Raw genomic sequence first — 23,699 nt, forward strand, 5'->3', positions numbered from 1 at the left:
CCTCGATCCGTGCAGATGTAGCTTCCAATGTCATGTATGTTGACACGAGGGGTTGACAATCCTTTCCAACGTCGTTCCAGCGTCGTTGGAAACGTACCAGGCCAGTGTATATCCGGCAATCCAAGATCCCGAGGAGCTCCGGAGAGATTGAAAAGGGGGGGTGGCTGGGTCCATTCAGTCTAGTTCGACGAGATGCATTAGGTTGATGGGTCGTGTGGAGGTGAACGAGGAACAGGTGAATCACGGACATTTAGTGGCCGGCTGAAGAACAGATTCGCTTCGACAGAGTGGGGCGCTTATAACACTAGTTTCGTACATGTATATTAGTAAATGGCGCCTGGCAAAACATCTGTGTGTTTCGCTCCTTGACGTGAATCCTAGAATTCCAAATCTTTCGTTCCGTACTTTTGACGGCTGCAAGAATCCCTGGCATGTACATGATGTACTTATAGGCTTACTTTTGTGGACACGTCACCACTCATCATATTCAACCCTTTCTGTTCGCAAATTCTTTTTTTTTTATATAGAAGAACGGATCTCCACTTGGAGATATCCTATTCCATATGATTTGACCCGTGAACGCAATTGATCAGCATGACTCGATCCAGTTCGTGGGGTTTCCTATTACCGAAGTTGCCGAGACCGAAATTGGCAGATGTCAGAAGGATACACTACATCTCTCCTCGAACCCTCCTCCAGTACTGATCCCCCTCATATATCAAACTTAAACTAGGCCCGATTACATGTAGTAAGATGATTCCGCTGCATATGCCACTACAACAAACCACCATGTGAGGGGTAGATGTATTGTAGATGTAAGATGAGACCCACACTATTCGGGAATCACGGCTGAACTTGGTCAGAACCACTATGATGGTATGAACGGGCTATAACTAGAGTATGCACACTTTGGTACTGTCAATAGGCCAAAGCGCCCAATCCGATCTATACGGGAAGCATCCCGTCTCCCGTTTCTATTCCCAACTCTCGTATCTAAGTGTGATCTATACGCTTTGACTGTCGGCTGTTTCAGCCGAAACTGCGTCTCACGTTCTGATTCTATTTTGGTCATGTCAAATTGCCATGCCATTTAAAATGAGTATCAACACTGTCCATTTGACTGTACTCCGAACGCTGTACTATAATCTACGGCAGCATGTTGGATCTTCCACGATGACTATATTGTGTGCAGATATCTTGAATTAGTGCGGGGAAAAACAGTTTCGGGTGGTTCGCATTGCCTGCGGTGCCTCTGTAGTAAGATAATGCCCAATTCCCGTACTATACTCTGTAGACTCTGTACTCTTAGGCGCAATGCATCACATGGTGCTAATTTATTTCCAGTACGTCTTAGACCATTTCTGTGTCAAGGTGCAAAAGTGTGGTAATGCTACAGTGTTTTGAGATCGGTATTGTGTGCAAGTGCCGGAAATTACCGGTGGGGAACCAGCCCCTGTTTTGCAAGAATTGCATTGCGTTATGCCCTGCAACAGCTCTGAATTACTGGCACGGAGTAATACACTCAACCTTGGAACATTTCTCTTGTGTACTCTACTGAAATGGATTGGCCTTTCCAATGTGTTAGTTCGCAAGGGTCGGCCCGAAACCTACCAACCCTGCAGATATATATAATACAATTACCCAACATGCACAATAGCAGTTAATGTCTGCGCGTTTATCCAAACCTAGCATAACCAATGATTTCTTATATCTGGGATCTAAATCACGAATACAATACCTCAAGCTGAGAGATTGAAAGGGTTGATACTGATATCCTGCACGTGCAGCTAGGCCGAATCCAACCATCACATCATCTACGAGTCATGTACACATAGCTTGTTTGAACCCACGCGTTGTTCCATGCATTAGTTCAGACTTGGAAGCGTTTCAACTACAGTATGACCTACCCACTGGGTCTCCAGTTTACACGTCGAGCAGTAGTGAAAGAAAAAACCCATATTTTCATTGAACCAGAATGCACATGCGAATACCAAGTACAAAAAAGGGGATAGATTGGATATATACACAAGAACATGAATGAAAATCGCTTCTACTCCGAACGACCTGCCGTCTTGATGCGGATCGGGAGATGTTTTGAAACATGAGCGCGTCTCAACTTCGAGGCTATGCCCAGCCAGACCGGCACGGCCAGGCTGTCGCGATGGTACAACAGACATCTACTGCATGTCTCATAATCCCGACCCTGTGATGTCCAGGATCCAACTCCGTGGCGACCGGATTGGACTCTGGGCTGTGCGGGTGACATAATATCGTCGCTCAGAGTGCCCGTTCCAAAAAAGACACATGGCATGCAAGTATATTAAATAGATGAGATGATAAATGTGAATATGCCAATCAGCTCACGCGGCTGATTCTGTTTTGTTCTTCTCCGCTTCTGGGGAGAAGCGCCAGCGGTCCCAGTTCTCCGTCACCCACCAATTGGCGACGTAAGCGGCGTTGTAGAGCCAGTTGAGAGCGTCTTCGTCGTAGCGCTTGCTGATCGTCGAAGCCAAATCCGGCAGACTGAAGCGCTCGATCGGGCTTAGCTCGTTGGGATCCTTGGAGAGATCGGAGAATCGCCATTCGACATCGTTTACCAGGGGAATAACCAGACGGAATTCTGGTCGTGCGGCGGACCGCACCGAGAGCCATGAACCGCCAGTGTTCATGACTGTGAAGTGCCAGGCTTGGCGACCATCTTGCTCGGTGATCTGCGGGCGGATCAGGGATTGTCCTTCGTAGAGGGATCGGAGGTCCCGGGCGGCCTTGGTGCTGTCCTCACTGAGGGAGGCCGACTCAATCAGCAAGTCGATGATACTGGGAACAATCTGGCTGCTGATGACCGGGCTGTCAATCTCAATGGGAGGCAACTTGGGGTGGGCAAGCACAATGGGAACTTGGAAACTGCCGATGTGAGGGTTGTCGTAGGGAGTGACACCACCGTCATTCGGAAGGGAGAGACCGTGGTCACCAGCCATGACGAACAGGGTCTCATCTGCGATTCCCTTCTCCTCCAGGATGTCGATAATCTCGGACAACCAATCATCCACGTACCCAACCGAGTTCAGGTATCGGTTCAGGTCGTTGTTGGGACCTGCTGATGAGCCCATGATCTCGTCAAAGTCATCGTTGGGAACTCCCCACGGGTGGTGGGTGGTACTGGTGAGGTGGGTGAGGAACAAACGTTCATGGTTGGCCTCGGCGTCGTCAATGGCATCGCGGATGTATTCACGGAGCTCCTGTTCCACAAAGCCGTAGTAGTTTACCTCCTTGGATGTCACCGGATAGTGCTTGGCAGTCGGCTTGGTGATGGTCTCCTTGGTTTGCTTGTCATGGAATCCCAACACCGGAGTCAACTTCTCCTGGTTGTCATAGGTTTCGGTGACCGACATCATGAACATGGGGTGCCACGGCCACTTGGTGAAGTCGTCGGACTCACTGCTGATATCGGGCTGCTTGCTGAACATGTTGAAGACGTGGGCCAAGCACGGCTGGTAGACGTGGTGCTCAAACTCGCGGTTGAAGTCCGCGACCAGTGGGGAGAGACCACAGAGACTGCCCGCCAGACTCTTCAGGGTGTAAGTCGACGTGGTGACCGCGTTCTTGGCACTCACACCACCGTAGGCCTTGCGAGGGAAGCGGGTATCCTCATGGTCGAATCCGTTGGGGAAGTTGGTCAGATACTCGGCCGTGCGGGTGAGGTTTGACAGGCGGTCCTGGACCTCGGGAGGAATCTTCTTGTCCTTCCACGTCTCGGCGATGCGCTTGTACATGAACTCATCCTTCTTCAGCGGGAAGATATCGGCGCGGGCACTCTCCAGCTTCAAGAATACCACGTGCTTGATCTTGACATCGCCGCTGGCCAGGGCATTGTGGATCTCCTCCAGCACTGGCTTGTTCAGGTTCGAGATATGCAATGGATCCTCCCGCGGGTTGTAGTGCAGAGCCAAGGGGTCTGTCGGATCCCAGTCCGTGAAACCCTCTGGGACCGGGTTCGGCATCCATCCCCATCGGGGCGGGGGGTGCAATGCAGAGAGACCTTCCAAATGACCAAAGTAGTCTGGCATGCCGGTGGTGTCCACGGGAGAGTTTCGGTGAGCGCCCTCCACGATGGTGGTCAATGGCAACGTTGTCGAGAGGTACATGTATACTGGATCGGAGGGTCGCAGGAAGCGGAGGAGGAGAAACAGACTGAACAAAGTGAGGACGAGGGCCCGTTGTGGCACCCCATCGGTCACCCGCTTGTTTTCCGGGAGTGGGTTGGGGAGCTGGGTGTTCAACAGGGTGTCCGATTCCTCCTCGTCGCTGAGGTCCGCATTGTCTTCCAGGGCGATCTGTTCGTAGATTTGGGGGTCCGGAAGGGATTCATGATGAGTGCGAGGCCAGACTCGGTGGACGAAGGGCTCCACGTGTGGTCGCACGCGCGCCGCCACCCACCGGACGGGCCACGCCCACACATGCAGGATTCCTCCTGTGATGGCATGGATGGTACGAGCGGCAAACAGCGACACGGTCAGCAGGATGCCCTCGACGATGAGGAAACCCGTCAACCCGGTGAGCAGAGTATGGATAGCGGCGGCGTCGCCGTTGAAGGATTTGGCTTGGCGCCAGTGGATTTCGGCGCCGGTGAAGACGTAAAAGGAGGCATTGGCCGAGGCCATGAACGAGACGATCAAACTGTGCTCTCCTGATTAGCATCCCAAGGGAACTGAGGTCGTCGACCGGGGGTCCGTCAGGGGGCACGTGGACACTTACCTAGCTGGGATGACCACCAAAGCTACCAGCGCGGCTCCAGGTCGCCACGCGATCTTCTGCGCGAAGATCCGGAAGAGTAAGAGGATCGCGACATCCTGGAAAAAGAAAGTAATTCCCCACAGGAAGAACCGCGGGGCCGGTAGAGAGTACAAGTGAGCGTAAAGATGCAGGCATTTGGCGCTGAACAACGAGAGAAAGGCCAAGGTAAAAAAGTAGCGGCGGGCAAAGTCCCACACGGCATCCAGGGTCTCAGCAGGGGAGACGCGAACACGACGAATGCCGTGACTCAAGTACGACTGGACAGCATGAACGACTTTCATGGTTTATGTACTCTCCCCCGGCATGAGGAGTTGGAAAAAAGAAGAGAAGAGAACGGGGTTGGAGAGAGCCAGGGTTGCGTGGAGACAGGGTCGCAGTCTCTCCTTGGACCCTCCGTCCATGCCCTCTTTTTTCCCTCTTTTCCTCCAATTGTTCCTCTTCAGCCCCCAAACGCCAAGTCTTGGCCCCGCTCCGCCCGATACGTGATTTCCTAAAAATATTCTGCCTTTTCCCTGCCTTGTTCTCTTCTGGGAAATGGTCCACCTGCCACATTACCATGTTGGGCCTTTTGGGATGGGTGTCGCTCTTGTTTGAGCCACTCGCTTTTGATATACCTCCCATTGAACCGCAACCCCGTCTCCGAGCCGAGAATCAACAGGTCATTCCCGCCCAGGGGCGCTTCGAAGATATCATCACCGGCGATTACGGCCATCCCCCGGTACTCCGAATCCATGACCGACAGGGCGTGGTGAAATGGAGTTGGGAACGGTCGGATGTCGCGCAGGACCTTCCGCCTCGTATTCGGAGCGGGCTATACAGCAATGCGAACGATGCGACCGACATGAAGTGGATGCGAGGTGGTACCAGCGTCGCCGCCATCTACAGCAACCTCATCGTCGTCATCAACCACACCCCCGATCGACCCTCCCTCGATAAGAAGATCACCTTCGCCCTCAGCAGAGACAGTCCCATGCTATGGAATGCCCACACTCTGGAACCGTTACCAGGGGACCGCCTTGCGGTGGGCACCACCGGCCAGCGACCCTGGGATGGCATCCAAGTCTACAACATCAGCACGGCAAATCCGCTCGTCGATGAACCTCCAATCCTACAAACTATCGAGGGCCTACGCGCCATTCACGCGTTGATTTGGGATGAACAGGGCCAGATGTTGTGGGCGGCGGGGACCGATGCGGCTGCGGATGGCTCCGATCCGGTGCCTGCCTACGGCGTCATCCAGGGCTACCCATTTGATGCCGCGACTGGTCTCCTGCGTGAAGATCAAGCTTACCGATTCCGATTCCCGCATTACTACGATATCGACACCGAATGGGGCCACGGGTACAGCTGGTGGTCAGGACCGCATGATCTGGTGCCCGTCCCTAACGAGCGCGTTTTCCTCGTCTCCAACGACATCGGCCTGCACGCTTTTGACATTCCGACGATGCAGTTCACTGCCGCCTACGAGGAGGTTATCGATAAATATATGCCTGGCTTCGAATGCACCACCAACGATCGCCATGGGATCAACCGCCAAGGCAAATACGAAGAGCTGCCCCAGTCGGACCTGAAAGGGTTCAGCCTGGCCCCCGATGGCAGCTTCTTATACGTGCAGTCTCTCTGGCAACTCTTCCGCGGCAACCACACGAGTCTTGTTGTGGATGGCGTGCGGCATGAGATCAGACAGGGGGACGAGATCTACCGGTCGCGTTTCTTTGCTGACATTGATGGCTGGCCCAAACCAAAGACGTAGACTATTCTGGAGTCGCGAGCCTTTCAACACTGGCTTGTACATTTACGACATACCTAATCCTGACATATCCATAATCAGCATCCTGAACGCTAAACGGCACAGTGCTTATCCTGGCGAAGCAATGTGTCCCGCTTGGCGTGCGGCATCCTTCAGCCACCTACCTAACCTCGCATCAATTGAGGGGAGTTTTGGAAGGATTTTATAGAGTTGGCGTCCGGTTTTCCATTGTTATAACCACATTTATATATCCAATAAATCGTTGTATAAATATTCATGCTCTGTAATCTACTGTAAATGTTCTCGTCCTAAATCATGGTATGTCGATGGGGGCGCTTCTATAGGGCTAAACTAACCGTATCCTATTTCGTTATCCCGAAGTGCCAAGCCCTCTTACGCAAGAGGCTTGTTGTCAGAGATTCATTGGCCGTAGATGTCGCGATTTTGCCCCTGTTTCAGCCCGGTTATCCCGGGCCCCCTGTCTCACTTGTAGTTCTCCTTAAATCACTCTCCGTATTGCCGCCCTATAGGGTACGGAAATAGAACTTTAGATTATCCAGACGGGATTGACATCGCTTGCACCGTTTACAGATATCTTTCTCAAACCCTCGAAGCATGCTATACCTATTACAGTTATTCTGTCATTGAAGTCCTTTCTTGGCACTACGGCTGTCCATAACAGTATAAGACTTGCTTCTGTAGAGCAGTATCGTATCTGCAAACAAGCCAAACACACTACTCTGCTCAGTACCCTCAGTCCCTCATATCCGGCGCTTAATGCTGTGGTCAAGGGGAGAGTATATATAGAAACCCGCCATACTCACATACAATATGTTCATGTATGTTCAGCCTTAGCGCCGCCAATAGAAGTCCGCCACGTTTTGACATTCAATAGTCATCATCTTGCTTTGTGCCCGGATAGGTGCAATCTTGTGGTCACGATGTTCTCACCTGATATCCGCAGAGCTTGATAGAGTTACCTAGCACCTTATTTCTCTTGATATCCATCTGCGTCACTTGAAGGACTCTGCCGTCTCATTCTACACACATGGACCCCTTCAGTATCTCCGTCGGCGCTATTGGGATCACAGAATTCGCTCTATCCAGCATTAGTAAACTTCGGGGAAGATGGCCTCGACGAAGCGAACGATGTGATGCAAGACGTGACATTTGAGTTGGAAGCTATACGGCATCCACTCTCCACCCTCGAGGATCTTCAGATTTCTGATGAACCGACATATCTCGCAGCAAAACAGGATCTGGAGAGAACCGGCATTGCTGAAGCAGTGAACAAATGCGGGCAGGCGTGCGACAAGTTTTCAAAGAGGCTTGAGAAATGGACGAAGCATTCTAATACCACGGAGCTTTCCATCAGGGATCGACTGTCAGTCGGCTTATGGAACAGAGAGAAGATCCGGACATTCAGGATGCAGGTCCATTCAGAAAACATGTGCTAATCCATCGAAGAATCATTCTAGTACGGTCCGAAGATGCGTCCAAAACTGCACGGCAAGAGACTGAGAAACAACTACGAGTTCTCGAGACTGCTATCCAGAAGCACATCGAGCTCACAAAAATACAACAAGACGAAGCTTTGCAGCGCAGGAAGGACCTTGAAAGCCTAGAGGACGAAGATGAGGAAGACGACCGCCAGCGAACTCTGGCCATTCGAGAGACCGAAGAGCAATCCCGTTTACTAGAAGCCGACCAATCTGCCTCTGGCGTTGTTTCCCAAATACTCTCGACATTGTCTGTCCCACGTGGCAACACATATAACATCGATTTCTCACATAGTCACAATGAGGGGGGTCTACAGATCGGTCATAGCGCAGGTACGATCAATTGGAATGGCAGTCGCAACTGACGGATAGCCGTATAATGGATCTGTTATACACCAGGGGTCATGAATGTGTATACAGTGCCATGAAGTATTGGACATTACACGAAAGCCTCGATGCGAGGATATTATTTCACGCATTGTTTTCGCCCTCCTTTGGCCTCTCTTTTTCTACCTCCTTTCTGCCCATTTTCGTGTGCCTCGGGTTAATCATGTAGATTGTATAAACGTCAGGGTGTGAAAGGAGTTCTGGCCTGCGACTGTATGAGAAGGGAGGGAAGTGGCTCCTCATTTACTTCTAGGACCTCGCGGGAATGGGTATTAATATATAGAGGCATAAGCCATAAGTCCTTCCACACCTCCAAATTTATATGATTTAGATGATTGACCCGAGTGTTGGCAATGCTAAATAGTGCCATTGACCGCGATAGCAATTAATATTCTTGAATTTTCGAATGTTGATTTGTGTAAACGGATCAATAATTACTGGTCCCACGCTATAATTGAAGCCTGGAGAAAAGAGATAAAGAACCTAATTTCCAAACATCATAAAAACGCGTATCGATGGACTTGGAATGAATCTCCACCATGGTATTACAGTACATCTCGAAACTTGTGTCACCGCCTACATTCTACGATTGTTTTCCGAACTATCGAAGTATGTAGGTTGTGACACCAGGTTCGAGATGTACTGTATATTATATGACGTTGCTTTCCAAAACCGAGCCCATCAGTGGCTGCCGAGTCCGAGGTTGTGATCATGTGACCAGCCAAAGTCAATGACTCATCCATCGCTACTTTCAAACTTTCTTGCTAGGCAACAACAGAAATTCACACTACAGTAGCACATTCAACAGCTAACGTTGATTGCGGGTGTCTTCGACCTTAGCTATGGGCAGACAAACTTTCTTGGCCGTACTGTCATTGCGGGACGGTGGCTTGGCATTTAGCCGAACCTTATGCTCCTCTGACAGCTGGCGCTGGGTATGAAGAGCTACCACAGTTGCTCGTTCCCTTTACACTATTATATTTATGTCGATAACGTATCGCAAGTTAGCTGTAGTTATTGCAGCAATCCTACAACACTACAAGCCCCTAGCCCTTTGGCAACGTTACGGGATCTGGGCTTGCCAACATCCTCGGTGCCTTTTCTCTGGGTCGTCTCTATTATCTTGGCGGAACGGAATGCGATAGTAGTGCAAATATATATTCTGCGCTCCTGCTTCCGTCAGCACTATATTTGTGGCCTTCGCCCTTTTCAACTGAATAAAACGACTGGTGTAATCGCCATGGTCGTTTTCACCCTCTATTTATCTCTACTGGCTACGCCATTCATAAGAGAGTTCCGGAGCCTCCTCAGATGTCTGACATTGATAGCCTCGATGCAGTATCCACTGCTGGTGAGGAACGACCAATAGGTCGGGACGCCTGGGTCAGTCTCAAGAGAGTTCGCCTCTCTTTGGAATGCGAATCCACAACAGGAGGGTGATGACAAAGACTCTAAAAGGCCACTTTATCAACGTGTCTCCTAACTCCTCTTTGGTCTGCTTGCACTCTCTCTATCTGGATATATTCTCGTATATAGTGCAGGTGCTGTCTATTATTCTTGTTTTTCCGCTGGACAGTCCTAATGGTTCATGCCTTTCGGATGGCAAATAGTTCAACCATGCCAGGATACTCTAGTGAACTGGATTACTGAGAACCCCATCTCTCTAAGGCTCTGGGCCCATTTGAGTCCTATATTAACTATGGAGGTCCACTATGGTACATCTGCATATCTCACTCATCTACATGAACAGTCTAGGACACTTAAACACTTGGTATAATCATGATGACAGAAAACGAAATCAACCACGCCGGTGATACTTACGCTGCCGACCCGCTGGGTAAAGCTCACAGAGAGACGTTGCAAAACTTAAAAGGCATCGCCCGAAGAGCCAATGCTTTCGACTCGAATACCCAATTCGGTCATCTTCTTGGTCTCTATGATGCACCGTCCATCAAACAACCATTTGGGTGTTTGCATGTTTTCGGCAATCCTCTCCCAGTCAACCTGCTTCTTGGGAATATCTTCACTTAGTTTGCGCGCTGGAATGTCGCGTCCGTTCTCCCGCTGGCAATCCGGGCAATCAGCAGCGCAATCAGGTTGAGAGATCAACCTATCCTCGATTGACGGGGAAGAAGCTGTATTCTTGCTCTCCTCTGGCTTGGAGAGCTTAGAGATCATCGCTTCCTGTGCAATTGTGGGAATGTTCTGACCAGAAACTGCAGATTCGGATTTCTGGTCTGGAGAAGAAACAGGGTCGCTGTTTCGGAACTCATCAAACTCTGTGACAATGAGGATCGCATTTGATGAAGCGCATGCCTCGTACGCATCAGAGTAGACCTTCACAGCACCACCATCGTCTCTCAAAGCCGGAGGTCCAAGTGACTGGAGTTGGCGAATCTCGCTCTCAACCACATAAGGGTTGCAGCAAGGGTCAAAGATTGCAATTTCTCCAGGGTTCTCATCGAGCAATGTCTTGATAATTTCAAGGGCAGGAGCTTCTCGGGTGTCTGAGGTGTTCTTCTTGAAGGCATAGCCGAGCAAGGTAATCTTCTTGCCGACCAGAGTGTTGTTTAGGCACTTGATGACACGACTGGTGAAGCGGTTGCGCTGGTACTCATTCATGGTCACCACTTGGCGCCAGTATGCTCCGACCTCCTTCAATCCCAAGGACTCGGCAAGATACACGAGACTGAGGACATCCTTCTTGAAGCAACTACCGCCAAATCCAATGCCTGCCCGAAGGAACTTGTCGCCGACTCGGGAGTCCATTCCAATCGAAGCAGAGACTTCATTGATTTCTGCACCTGTGGCTTCACAAATGGCCGAGATACTGTTGATACTGCTAAGCCGCTGAGCCAACATAGAGTTAGCTACAAGTTTGGCTAATTCCGACGACCAGATGTTTGTGGTGATGATGCGGGATCGGTTCACCCATCCAGCATAAACTTGAGCCAAGGTCTCGGCGGCGACTTGTCCCTTCTCCGTTGTTGCAGAACCGATGATGACTCGGTCGGGGTGCAATAGATCTTGGATGGCAGTTCCTGCTGCAAGGAACTCCGGGTTCGACAGAATCTCAAAGTGCACACTTGGCCGACGAACAGAGATCTATAAAGTCTTGTCAGTGCCGAACTATGGTTATAGAGAAGTAAGTGTGACATACCATCTCCTGAATCATCTGGGCTGTCCTGCAAGGGACTGTCGATTTCTCCACAATAATCGCACCATTTCTGGCATGTTGCACGACGTCTGCAGCCACGGCCTCAAATGCTGTCATATCAGTTGCACTACCTGCACCTGATCCTCGCATCTTGGTGGGAGTGTTGACCGCAATTATGACAATGTCCGACTCGCGTATACACTTGGCAACGTTGGCGGAAAAGAACAAGTTTGGTTTCCTGTCCGATGATGCAACTGTGCTGTTTGACTCGGCATTCTCTTGTTGTCCTTCAGTAGAAATCTGTGGCTCTGAGGTCGCTTCGTCAGAAGAGGCCGGAGTCGAGTCACCACGAAGTCCATCTCGTGAAATGCGAACTATCTCGGCAAGACCGGGCTCATAGATGGGAAGATGTTGGGAGTTCCATCTCCGAATCCGACGTTCGTCCTTATCCACAACGGTGACTCGAAGACGTGGGTTCTTGTACGCGATAACAGCTGCAGTTGGTCCACCTTTTCGAGAGTTAGCGTATCTCTCCTGTCGGGAGCTATGGCAGCGTCATTGCGAATAGATTTGGACGTACCGACATATCCAGCACCAACACAGCAAATACTCCGAACGTGTGAGACACTGGTGATAGATTCTGGATCGCTGTCTTCTGTCACAGTGGTTCTGCTGCCGTTGGATTCTTCGTCGAGCTCATCTGTCCCACCATTCAGACTGTCATCGGGGGTTGTCGGCACAGTCGAGGCATCCGCTGAGATGACCGTCTCAGAACAGCAAACTGAGCCCGGAACTAAAGCCATCCCGTGCAAAATTGAGGACTCCTGACGGCTTGGAGGGATGTTGGAGGTGAAAGATCAAGTAAGGGTGAAGCTTCTCAATAAGAGAGACATTCGTGCAAGTTCACTCAAGAACCCGGGGAATTAAGCAGGAAATATGGTGGCTTATTGCTAATTTTGGGTCCTTCGATTGCCAAGGTAACATTCGTGAGATCCAAATCAATGAATCAGAGGGACGGAGAGGAGCATCCTCTCGTAAACCATACTAGATACCCCAGGGAAGGTTCCACGCATCGAGTCATTACTCGTACAGTATTGAGATATACCCCTGTTCTAATTATACGACCATTTGAAATACCGCGCGGTATTGCATAATTTGGGTTTTGGGACGGGAGATGAAGATCGTGAATACATGCGATTGGAAGCACCCTCCTTACTCGTTGCCTTGGGATCGGCGCAGATTCGTGCATGTTTTCCTACCGAGTCCGATAGCAGAAGTATACGTAGTCTCTATGCAGCTGACGTTGCACCTGCACTCAAATTCATGATCCTTACTCTCTGGTTGGAACGACCATGACATCATATCTTGCCTTTTCCATCGTCCTCGGGTAAGTATCACCATAACGGGTCCGATTAAGCCAGTTCCAGTAAACGAAATGAGAAGTGGACTAAGTAGACTATAAAATATAAGGAAACGTGAAATTGTATTTCGAGGTATTGAGCTGGGACTCATGAGCTTGGCGGCCCAGCCCGTGGACGAATCCCGGGGCTTCCGTCGAACATGTGCTGAACGAACTCCGATATATCTTATCCATCGCAGCCACTTTTCAAGGGGAATTAAAGGAATCCGAGTAAAGGGGTCTATCGGAATCCCGCCTACATGTATTCAGTAGGATCGCTACTCCGTACTTAGGTATCATATTCTACTTGTACAACCTCTTGGCTGGGATCGCAGGATGGTCGGATACCCCGGTCTCTCAGCCTTAAAGGTCGGTGGGTCTTTTGTCTTCTCGTTGATCCTCGAGGCTAACCAGACGTGGCTTTGGTCGACTTTCAAATTCAATTTACGGTCTTGCACTGTGTACACAGCCGTATGGCTTTTTTTACGGGCGCTTCGCCATTGCTTTTATTCTCATTCCCGGATCTATACGCAAATTGTCGGATAGGGATGCCAACGGGTCTAACTGTCACCCTATTTTCTCGGCCATAACCACCACACGGGTCTGAGAGGAACACGTGCGCTCGGGAATGGTGTTCGTATGTACTCAGGGTCACCCCTCAGACACCAGAGCGGAATGATCGTCGGGATCACTCCGCCATACAGAATAACTTAATGTCTCTAAATTAACGTATTTCACTACCAAGCTGGACACCACCGAGCTGGACACCCCAAAACACCTTAGTAAATGAGATAAATTACAACTTGATATCTCAGCAACCACGTTGTTTCTTTTGATGCCTTTGTCATTCGATAGCTATCGATAAGAATCTTAAACACTATACATCAGTTTTAAGAAAGTCGAAAAGCTGCATTATCATGGTATTGAAAATTACGTTGCTTAAAGCCAGATATGTAGCGGGGTGTATTAACTTGTAATTTGATACAAGCTCGACACCTTGATACCGCACTTAAGAAGCCTACGTCCCTTGGTACGGGCAAATCTTAAAATCACGAGTGGTCACACCAAGATGGCGCCCAACCTAGCCCATTTCGAAGCATGAGCTTATACATGATATGCTCCGCAGTGGGAAGTTATCTATGTCGCAGATGGCAAAGGCTGCTGGCTGCAACAAGCGTACCATCCTAAGAATCTCTTCCAATATTCGGACATTTGGTAGCGTCAAAGCACCCCCCAATAAAGGTGAGGCCACGAAGTATCAGTTCGGTTATGCTGGAAGCCCTTTGTGACCACCTGCTCGAAAAGCCTAACCTATATCTTGATGAGATGGCACTTTTTCTGTGGGATGAGTTTGATATCCGAACTACCAAGTCCAGCATCAGTCGCGCTCTTGCACCAAAACGCTGGTCGCAAAAAAAATGCCCGGGTCAAGACCAGAGAGCGTAATCATGACCTCCGCGATGAATACTCCCACTTTATCTCGGATTTTAGATCGTCCCACCTTGTGTATGTGGATGAATCTGGGTGTGATAAAAGGATTGGCTTCAGGCGAACTGGTTGGTCTCCATTAGGGGTGACACCGGTTCAAGTGTCCAAATTCCATCGCGATCAGCGATATCAGATACTACCTGCATATGCTCAAGATGGGATTGTTTTCTCTCGAGTTTTCCAAGGCTCGAGTGATGCGTCCGTCTTTGAGTATTTCAATGAGCAACTGCTCCGCCATTGTGGGAAATGGCCTGACCCGATGTCTGTGCTAGTCATGGACAACGCATCATTTCATCACTCTGACCGAATAGAGCAGATGTAGCCGGTGTGAAGCTAGTATACCTGCCTCCATATTCTCCAGATCTCAATCCCAATGAGGAGTTCTTTGCTGAGCTAAAAGCTTTCATTCGGCGCCATTGGCAGTCCTACGAAGATAACATGGATCAAGGATTCGATACCTTCCTTGAATGGTGTGTTGACACGGTCGGTGCCAGGGGGGGAAGCGCAGAGGACTTTCGGCATGCAGGTTTGACAGTAGAGGAGATGTAGCGCAGCTGCAGTCAATTTCGAAAACACCCTATGGAGACTCACGTCCTCTATGGAGAGTCACGCATTGTTTCTCGGCTCGTACCCGAAACCACCGTGATCCGCATCGGGTTACTCAGGAAACAACCCCTGCTTAGTCGTATTTTGTCCCACGAAGTATTGGGTTTCAGGGCTGAATGGGTCATTATACAATACAGTAAAACATGGATACTGTTGAATGTTCTAGGCAAGGCTCTCAGAGAAATGGAGCAGATCTGGCGAGCTAGCTTGATCCACGCGCGCCGTCCTCCCTTTCTTCCTTTTTCTCCGCAAAGCCTTTAGCTTCATATACTCTTACATACATGATGAAGGCTGTGCTACTGCTGTAGAGGACTGACCATGGTAGCCTAAATTCTGATTTGTGTTTCCCATAGCTGTTGCTCTCTACTGCCGCTTTTGTTCGTTACTGGCGTCTGCCGACCACTGGTACCAGGCACATAGGCTGACACAGACCCTGGGGGCTTCGATCGTGTGCAGATATGAGCGACAGCCGCTATCACGTCGACTACAGTACGTGGTCTCCGTCTAATCACTGGTCACGATGCTGTAGCAACGTGAAAGTATCTGCAGCGTGTTTGATGCTCCGTTCTCGGCTTTGGCGCCAATATTGGTATGAACGCGCAGGCTGATATCATCAAGGGACACGATAGCAAAGTCCCGGTTTTCGATTGTCTTACGCGCCAGGCGCCTCTACTAGCATCCCAGATCTTGATAGCGTCGCATCATTATCTAGGCACTATAACTCTTCTCCATGAAATTTTAACGTATACATCAACCACAGATTGTCTTTCATACCCTCTCATGCTAGTGGGAATCGGTTGAATCTCATCCCTTCCCAATGTTGTCCATCGTAACACAGACTTTCAAAGCTGTCAGGAGAGGTTAGACTTGGAACTTTACAGATATGATCTCCTAGATCACCGCCATCATCCTTAATTTTCCTTTTTTCCTTCTCTTTTCTGTCCGCCCTGTGAGATTGCGGTCCTTCAATTGCCATGTCATCTTCTTCATTCTCGGTCGATTCCTCGTCCGGGGACAAAAAAATAGTCATCGTCATCTAGACCCATTTGGCCAGCATTAGATGTGCGAGCGCGGAGACGAGATATCTTTTCCTTAGAGGGATATTTGACAGTTCTGATGCCACTTCGCCAGGGACTGGATTTCACCCTTTTCTTTTTTTTCTCTCTTTTCCCGCTCTCCACCGCCTGCTCTTTCGGGTTCCTGCACATCAAACAATGGTTGATGAAGGCAGGCCATGGTGCTATAGTTGTCTAGAGCTGCTGTGATTGAGCTTCTCTCAAAATCCAGTATAAGCTGTTCAAATGCCATCATGGCTGCGGTTTGAACTCTGCGGTTGCATCGTTGTCACTCTGAGCGTTGGGTCGCGTGGGTTATCTTGCCAGGGACTTGGGCGTAAGCTCTCGTCGGCAGTTGCGAGTCCACGGAAGAAGTCAACTCCAGAGACGGTGCGACTAAATCGGATCAATTCACAAGGATCTGCCGGTAGAGAATCATCACTGCCGAGTGGCTCGGTATGATCGCTCTCATCGTTAACATCATTACCGCTGATGGAGCTTTCCTGTTCAACTTTCCACAGTCTCACGCGCTCTCCGGCTTGGATCTTGCGAAAGTCAGACGTATCATTCATGTCATGCACCTGCAACTCTCCTTCCCTGATCTACGATCAATCGATGCGGAATTTGTTGTACTAGAGATTTGGCTGGCATGTCGGGCATCCTCCGCAGTTTCCGCTTGTGTATCAATTTGCATGGGCTGGTATGGTTTTTGGCCGTTTCTCTTTTTCTCTTTAATTACATCATCGCGCGGGCAGCTCCGCAGCAATGTGTTTTGAGTCCAGTTCATGAAGTGTCCTTGACCTGCTTGAGTCCCTGTACTTGGCTTCCGTGTATCCGTACGCTGCTCCGGTATCTTCAAGTTCTATGGGCGGCATATATCTGTTGTAGTGTGTAGGCTCTGTTGCGTCGGGAGAAGGGTCTTCTTTCTTGCCTTTCCGCCGCAACATCCATATCAGAACTATCACCGCAAATATGAGAAGAGCGCCCAAAGATACGCCGACACCGATGCCTGCTTTGGCTCCAGTCGAAAGCCCGCTGTTGGATGGATTTGTTTCCTGGGCTGTTGATGTTGGTGTTGCTGTGGGACCACGGATTCCTGTGCTAGTTGTGATTTGCGATGCGCTCGTCGCAGTGGCGGTAACAAGGTCCGAGGCACGCCAGCGAATAGAGACACCTTTGGCGTTGATACCGTCTGCCGTGGTCGTCAAGCTAGAAACTATCCCCCCTTGAGTGTAGGTCCAAACGCTTAGCTCGGTGTGTCGAGAGGTGCATTGATTCGTTGTAAACCAAAGCAGATCGCTTCGAGTCTGGACGCTGTAGTTACTAAACGGAGAATATAAAGTTAATACAAGTCCTTAATCTACGATAAAAACGATCCAAGATGCTTGCACTCACATTGGACAGCAGGTGGCATGGGTTTCAGCAGCCTCACCACTAGAAGTATAGGCCGACTGGAAGGCTGTCCAATAGCCCGATGGACAAATACCAGGAGAGTAGTAAAAATCAGTCGCCTGCGCATAGCCTGAAGGCAAGCAAGTACTCCAGTCCGTCGGGCCAAGGTTAAGCCACCAGCCAGTGAGGCCCGTCGTTACAGTTGTCGTGTAGTAATCTGTACCTGACAGGTTCTCAATCATCCACGTATCGGTAGTACATGCTGCTGGTGGTGTAAAGGTTGTAGTCAGCGCAGGAGGGCTGGAAGAAGTCATTGCGACTCCCAAACGTGACAAGCACGTACGAGAGAGAGGGAGGGGCTTCAGAAGAACTTTGCATGCAAATACATGTTCTGGTGCATCCCCTCTGAACAGGGTGGATTTATCTCTTCCCACCGCTGACTAACCGCTGGCTAACCGCTGGCTAACCGCTGCGCTCTACCTATATAGCTAGCGTGACATGGGGCCATTAGGGGGCCAAGTTTCAAATGGTCCGCATGTGCTCCTTGAGAAACTCTTCCTACTGTCTTTGAAAAAATATTCATCTGTAGGTCGCGTCGCTGGAATCCTAGCCAAACATACCTCTCCGTCTAAGATAGTCCCATCTCAGAGCCAACGGAAGAGGCTGGAGTTTCTGTTTGGTACAAGTGGGCCCACGCCAGCAGCTGCTTCTCCACCGTTGTCCAATCAATACCAGTGCTCTCAAAACGCTTGGTAATCCCGTTGGGAACGATCTTTTACAATAGTAGTATCGTCTGGTCTCACGCGTCGGTCACGGGCTATTTTCCGACGCAAAAGACTTCCGTCTTTCTCGTTTATCATTTCCCAGTAAGAACCGGGTGGCAGAACCAAGTTTTGTTCCGTATCCTTTGTTACAACCCGGTTATTCAGAGTAACCTTCCAGTCGATTTGGTATTGAATACAGTTTGCAGATTGTCCATCCCACGTTCCTCCGTCTTCATATTCAACTACCAGCAGAAAACCCACTTCACTGGTCTGTGGTTGATGCAAGGGGGATGAACGTTCATTGAGTATTTCCTCGGGGCTGGGTGAAGGGCAGACAGATGGTATAGATTCACGGTCCAAGTAATAACCGGGGGTGGGGGCGTACAAGGGAGTCCGGCCCCATAGATCAGGTCGGTGGGTATCATCATCATTATCAAAAGGAGTATAGGTCATCCCTCCGAGGAAAAGATGACACTGAAGAGCCTAGTCACATCATTACATGTTAGCTTAGACTAGAATGGAGCTAGATAGTGAAAAGTAAGAAAAAAAAGGGGCTGACAGGCTGAATATGGTGATGAGCAGGGCCATGAGTAGTATAATCTGCAAGTAAGTAACGTATTGTAAGTCACTGTTTGTGCTATCTGGTATGTACATGCCGCCAAATTCCATATACGCTCAAGGCTGCCAGAGCTTGCTGTGTGCGGATGAACAATTCATATGACCATTTTGGAAACAAAGGCACTGCCACACTTCCATTGATCACTCCGTCACCCCAGGGACCCCCTATGGGATTAGCCTAGACGCTTGATACACAGATGGAGACGGTGAGAGAGATATCCCAGCGCGCCAGTCAGGTGAAACCCCACGTCATCGTACTCAAATTGGAGGAGAACCGTACACATGGAAACCAAAGAGGCCTATTTCGACGGAGACCACCTCACGGCCCGCGAACGTCGACTATACCCCCGAAGTAACCGATGCATCTATTACTGAAACGCCTGAAACGCCGGCAAGACAGCCACCGCTACCACAGTCAATCTCACCAGCAAACCTGATCAAGCGGCATGCTAAAGACCCTCAGAATTCGCTAGAAAGAGCCCAGGAAGTGGCCCAGCAAATGGCTAGGAAGAAATCATTGGAAATGAAGCTCAAGGAAATCAATGAAAACCTTTCTAGGATGAGCGCTGACACGGAGAATGCGTCGGCATCACCCAGTTTAACAATGATCTCACGGTCCTTTAAACGCTCGGAGGGGCTGGCCGCCTGGGTGCTGTTGGAACCGTGAGCGGAGAGGAAGTGGGCGGGTGCCGTTGTACCACGCCTGAGGGCCGCAACGTACGAGCGGACTCGGGGTCCTGATTCAGCGGTCTTGCTTGCCGCAGTCGCGATTCGGACACCATATAGTTCCTTACGGAGTTCCATGATTTCCTCTTTCATCTCTGCGAACTCCCGCCGCCAGTCAGCACCCATGGGGTTCCGTAGCAGGTCCGCAGTAAGCTCGTGTATAGACTTGAGACTTTGCAATTTCAAAAATTAGATTCGCGTTGAGATATGTGTTTTCCCAGTCATGTATATTAGATTGCCTCCGGGGGAGGTCGATTTGATTGTTTGTATCTTAAACCAAATTGCGAATATGTCATTTGACTAAAGCCTTCTCGCTTTCTAGCAGGGTTGAAAGAAAGCGTAAGTAAAATTCAACTGCTATATGACGTGATCTAATGGCAAATTATCCGAAAATATATCTTCTGTCTTAGGGTAGTCTATCACCCAATCATTCAAACTAATGAGATGGAGATCTCAAGCAAGAAACCTAAGAAATAAAGGCGTATCTCAAGAAGCCTAAAAGCAATTGCAACGACTCCAATCAGCTCTCAGCGGCTGGCGAATCCTCCCATCCCGAACAGCGTCATATATGATCGAGATCCACGACCCGACTGTTTTCCGCGGGCGTGGAGGAACATCCGCCGCAGCTTCCGTATCGCAAGTTGGGTGTTCTCCAATGCCGCAGTGGAAGGGAATGGTCAGATCCCTTCGCACAAAGCAGTAGAGGGCTTTAGCAGCAGGTCCTAGGGATGACTCTGCGTTGAGCTTGCCAGAAAATGACTGCGCTCGTAGTACCATAAATGATGACCGTGCCCTTTTGCAAATCTCCTGCTGCAAAGACTCAATTGCTGCAACAGGGTCTTTGGCTTTCAGCTCTTTGACGTTTGCTAGTAGGACCGGCGCCATGGCTGTGGACAGGGCCTGGATCCTGACAGAGAGGTCATCACGCGCAGAGTGCCTCCACGAGTCGCGTAAAGCCTGGAGGAGCTCGGTTATTATCGCCGAGTCATTCTCCAGCGGGCTATGCACGGATTCAAATGCCATATACACCACATTGTTTAGACCATCCAGGAAGGCTTCATGAAGGATGCGCAGATCCACCGCCTGGCATGTCACATACAAAAGGGCGGCACTCATCATAGAGACTAGCTCGATGGCCTGCAGCGTATACCGCGCTGAGATCAGAGCAAGTGAATTGATGGGCTGGTTATTCATCTCAGCTGACTGTACATGCGATGTCACCGAGTTGGCGAGGTAGCTAAGCTCGGACATATAAGCCGCCATGTTGATGTCGACACCCTTCATCGTGAATGACAAGCTAGGATCATCTGCCGCGAGATTTGCTGGGAGACCTTTGTTCAGGTCCGGGTTGATGAGCTCGGACGAGTAGCTGAATAAGAGTTTGCCAATCATCTGGAGACCTACGCGAGTCTTTTCCATGGCTATAGAGACGGATGCTGCTTGGAAGTTGGAGCAGAAATATACTTCTCCTGACACGGAGTCTATCACTGGGTTGTCTTGCGTGGAATTTAACTCCGTGGTAAGTTGCTGGATGGCTAGTCTGAGGTCCTCGACTACCGGTCCAAGCCATTGTGACGCACCACGGAGGGCATATCGGTCTTGGATCAGTCCCTGGCGTAGGCGATCTTTCGTTCCGGAAGTTTCAATCAACTTCGAGTTGATGATTCCCATGCGGATATTGGCCGCGACCTCAATTTGACCAGGATGAGGTCTAATCTTAGCTGGGAACTCATGGTAATTCTCTGCATTACCTATCATAGCCTCACACGTCAACGCAGTAAGACCTTGCGCTAGTAATACCAATTGACTGGCTTCATGTGCCGCCAAAGATGCAACAGCCGCAGAAGCAGCTGAGCCATTGATCAAACTCAGACCTTCTTTCGGTCTCAAAATGAAAGGCGGGATTCCAATAATCTCTAGTGCTTTGTTTGCCGACACAATCTCAGGCTTCGGCGGGCGATCCCAGTACACCTTGATATCTGGATTTCCTTCCAAGATGCCAACCAGATACGAGAGGGGCATTAGATCACCAGACGCAGAAATGGAGCCGCGCAATGGGATGATCGGGGTAAGGCCTACGCGAAGCAATCTCAACACTGTATCGATGATCTCAAGCCGGACGCCGGAGTGACCACGGAGCAGATGGTTGCAGCGCACGAGCATTGTGGCCCTCACCCATGTTACTGGCATAGCGTGTGAGGCTAGGTTGTAGTCACCTATCCGCGGAGCAAAGTCGCTCCCTGTGAGAATTCCTGACTGAGTCAGTTGGAGGAGCGACTGCTGCAGTCGGATAACATCTGATGTACGGGTATCTGCGCTGCCTCCAAAACCGGTGTTGACGCCTAAATGAAGATATTAACGCGGTTCCCTTTTAGGGACGAGATTCAATTTGAAGGGGTTTCGTACCATATATGCAGTAGCCTTTGTCAAGGTAGTCGTTGAATGTCTCGATTCCCGCTTGCACTCTCTTGGAAACCTTAGTATCACTGGATACTTGTGCGCCGCAGCCCTCACTAGAATACAGAGTTTTTTTTGGTTAGTCACTGTACTGCAATATTTCCTCTGTAGAAAAATAGATAGGGGTACAACCGAGCAACAGCGACCACACTAGCGATATCCAGAGTTTCCCCATCAACAGCCACGGCTCCTTTTCCAATCAAAGCCTCTATCTTAGCCCACGAATGCAGAGTCTCATCCCTATGAGGAGCTGGACTTGACGAAACAGGCAAAGGGGCGGTATAAGAACCCCCAGAGGTCACGAGGCTTTCAATCATTGTAGTGCGATGTTTCAAATATCCAAGATGATATGATAGAGTTTGATCAAGAATGAAGAAAATATGTATGTGTGGGTTCTCTTCCCTCTTTCACATATTCAGAGGTAATTATAAAGCAGATCTGACCTATCTGTCTTTTCTGTCCAAACATACGATCGGGTCAATAAATGCAACGCCACCCGAGATAATTAACTCAAATTGACGGCTTTAAATATGGTCAATGCGTTTATTGGCTCCCAATTGTCAAAGAAACCAATTAGGGGGTTACAGAAATAGTTTCTATCTCAACATCGTGAGATTGAAATCTAGATCTAATATCATCTGAGATCTTGAAAAAGCTTAGAAAAGAATCCATCGGAAAAGGTCAAATCCTAAAAAGTTGAAGATTACTTTTCCACCTGGACACTTGAAGTCCAGTAATGGTGGCAAGCCGCTGTTCAAACTAGTAATATGCTGCATGATACCTTGCTGAATATGCAATTATTCCACCATCATGCAGCTTCTCGCCGTTAGCGTGTGGTATAAGATACATACGGGTGTTTCATCCCTTCAAAGCAGTTGATAGCGAATCAGAAGGGTTCCGGTCCCCGAGCATACAAGGGAAGACATGGCTTATATATGCGCGCAGTGTCTTCAGCATAAACCTTTTCGGGCAGCATATTATTGACCTGCAAGGCTGTCGCTTCAGAATTTGACCTTGATCCTTCCAATCCGAAACAGTCGATTTTCTATACTAGTCTCAATGTAATGATTTAGTTTTCGCTTGCTCCCGAGAGCAGACAAGTGTCAAATGTGATGTGTTTGGTTTATGCGGGCTCTGCATATGAAGTAAGATATCCGACCCTTGCGGCAGGCTATTGTTTTGACCCGGTGGCAGCAATAGGCTACCATAGACCCTACTACTAGGATTGTCAGTTGCAGTTACCCCTGTCTTTTCCCATCGACCCTGGTCGGAAATGAAAATTGAGGCCTAACTGTAACCGTAACACTCATGCTATACCCCCAGCACTTAAACTGGTAGAACTTTTGTTGCCAAAAATCACTAACTCGTCTGATTGCAAGGTGCATCAAAAAGAACGTGACTACAATGGCTACTGAGTTTCTTCTCTGACATTGACACCCATTTTCACGATAGCAAATATCGGAATAAGCTACTTTCACGGCACCCCTTTCAACTTCTTGTCCTCCCCCCGGAGCTATTCAAAATGTTAATCGCGTCCCTTCCAGTCGAATAGATATGTGGGATCTGCAATCATTTGCCGTTTTTAGAATGGCAAGCGCTTAGACTCA

General features: G+C 49.5%; 7 protein-coding genes across 7 annotated transcripts; 2 read left to right on the forward strand and 5 right to left on the reverse strand.

Moving 5' to 3' along the window:
* Positions 1 to 2,360: 2,360 nt before the first annotated feature.
* Positions 2,361 to 5,075, reverse strand: PENARI_c033G11334 (sulfatase domain protein; the record flags this gene model as incomplete). The annotated part of the gene is made up of 2 exons (XM_022636670.1): positions 2,361 to 4,677; positions 4,756 to 5,075. The coding sequence occupies 2 exons, from the start codon at positions 5,073 to 5,075 to the stop codon at positions 2,361 to 2,363; spliced, it is 2,637 nt and encodes an 878-aa protein (XP_022483469.1).
* A 275-nt stretch (positions 5,076 to 5,350) lies between these two features.
* PENARI_c033G02388 (uncharacterized protein) lies at positions 5,351 to 6,547 on the forward strand (the record flags this gene model as incomplete). Its single annotated transcript, XM_022636625.1, has 1 exon — positions 5,351 to 6,547. One exon carries the CDS (start codon positions 5,351 to 5,353, stop codon positions 6,545 to 6,547), a length of 1,197 nt encoding a protein of 398 aa, XP_022483497.1.
* Positions 6,548 to 7,592: 1,045 nt separating this feature from the next.
* On the forward strand, positions 7,593 to 8,408 carry PENARI_c033G09379 (uncharacterized protein; the record flags this gene model as incomplete). Its single annotated transcript, XM_022636654.1, has 3 exons — positions 7,593 to 7,605; positions 7,658 to 7,928; positions 8,012 to 8,408. The coding sequence occupies 3 exons, from the start codon at positions 7,593 to 7,595 to the stop codon at positions 8,406 to 8,408; spliced, it is 681 nt and encodes a 226-aa protein (XP_022483528.1).
* Positions 8,409 to 10,296: 1,888 nt separating this feature from the next.
* On the reverse strand, positions 10,297 to 12,390 carry ugd1 (UDP-glucose dehydrogenase; the record flags this gene model as incomplete). Its single annotated transcript, XM_022636667.1, has 3 exons — positions 10,297 to 11,535; positions 11,591 to 12,096; positions 12,168 to 12,390. The coding sequence occupies 3 exons, from the start codon at positions 12,388 to 12,390 to the stop codon at positions 10,297 to 10,299; spliced, it is 1,968 nt and encodes a 655-aa protein (XP_022483474.1).
* Positions 12,391 to 16,377: 3,987 nt separating this feature from the next.
* On the reverse strand, positions 16,378 to 16,707 carry PENARI_c033G11827 (uncharacterized protein; the record flags this gene model as incomplete). The annotated part of the gene is made up of 1 exon (XM_022636673.1): positions 16,378 to 16,707. One exon carries the CDS (start codon positions 16,705 to 16,707, stop codon positions 16,378 to 16,380), a length of 330 nt encoding a protein of 109 aa, XP_022483524.1.
* Positions 16,708 to 16,875: 168 nt separating this feature from the next.
* PENARI_c033G03595 (uncharacterized protein) lies at positions 16,876 to 17,841 on the reverse strand (the record flags this gene model as incomplete). Its single annotated transcript, XM_022636630.1, has 2 exons — positions 16,876 to 17,458; positions 17,531 to 17,841. The coding sequence occupies 2 exons, from the start codon at positions 17,839 to 17,841 to the stop codon at positions 16,876 to 16,878; spliced, it is 894 nt and encodes a 297-aa protein (XP_022483501.1).
* A 1,527-nt stretch (positions 17,842 to 19,368) lies between these two features.
* Positions 19,369 to 22,409, reverse strand: PENARI_c033G00805 (aromatic amino acid ammonia-lyase; the record flags this gene model as incomplete). The annotated part of the gene is made up of 4 exons (XM_022636616.1): positions 19,369 to 19,807; positions 20,219 to 21,977; positions 22,042 to 22,148; positions 22,222 to 22,409. The coding sequence occupies 4 exons, from the start codon at positions 22,407 to 22,409 to the stop codon at positions 19,369 to 19,371; spliced, it is 2,493 nt and encodes an 830-aa protein (XP_022483506.1).
* Positions 22,410 to 23,699: the final 1,290 nt, after the last annotated feature.

Source organism: Penicillium arizonense (assembly GCF_001773325.1).
Source record: "Penicillium arizonense strain CBS 141311 chromosome Unknown PENARI_contig033, whole genome shotgun sequence".
Lineage (NCBI taxonomy): Eukaryota > Fungi > Ascomycota > Eurotiomycetes > Eurotiales > Aspergillaceae > Penicillium > Penicillium arizonense.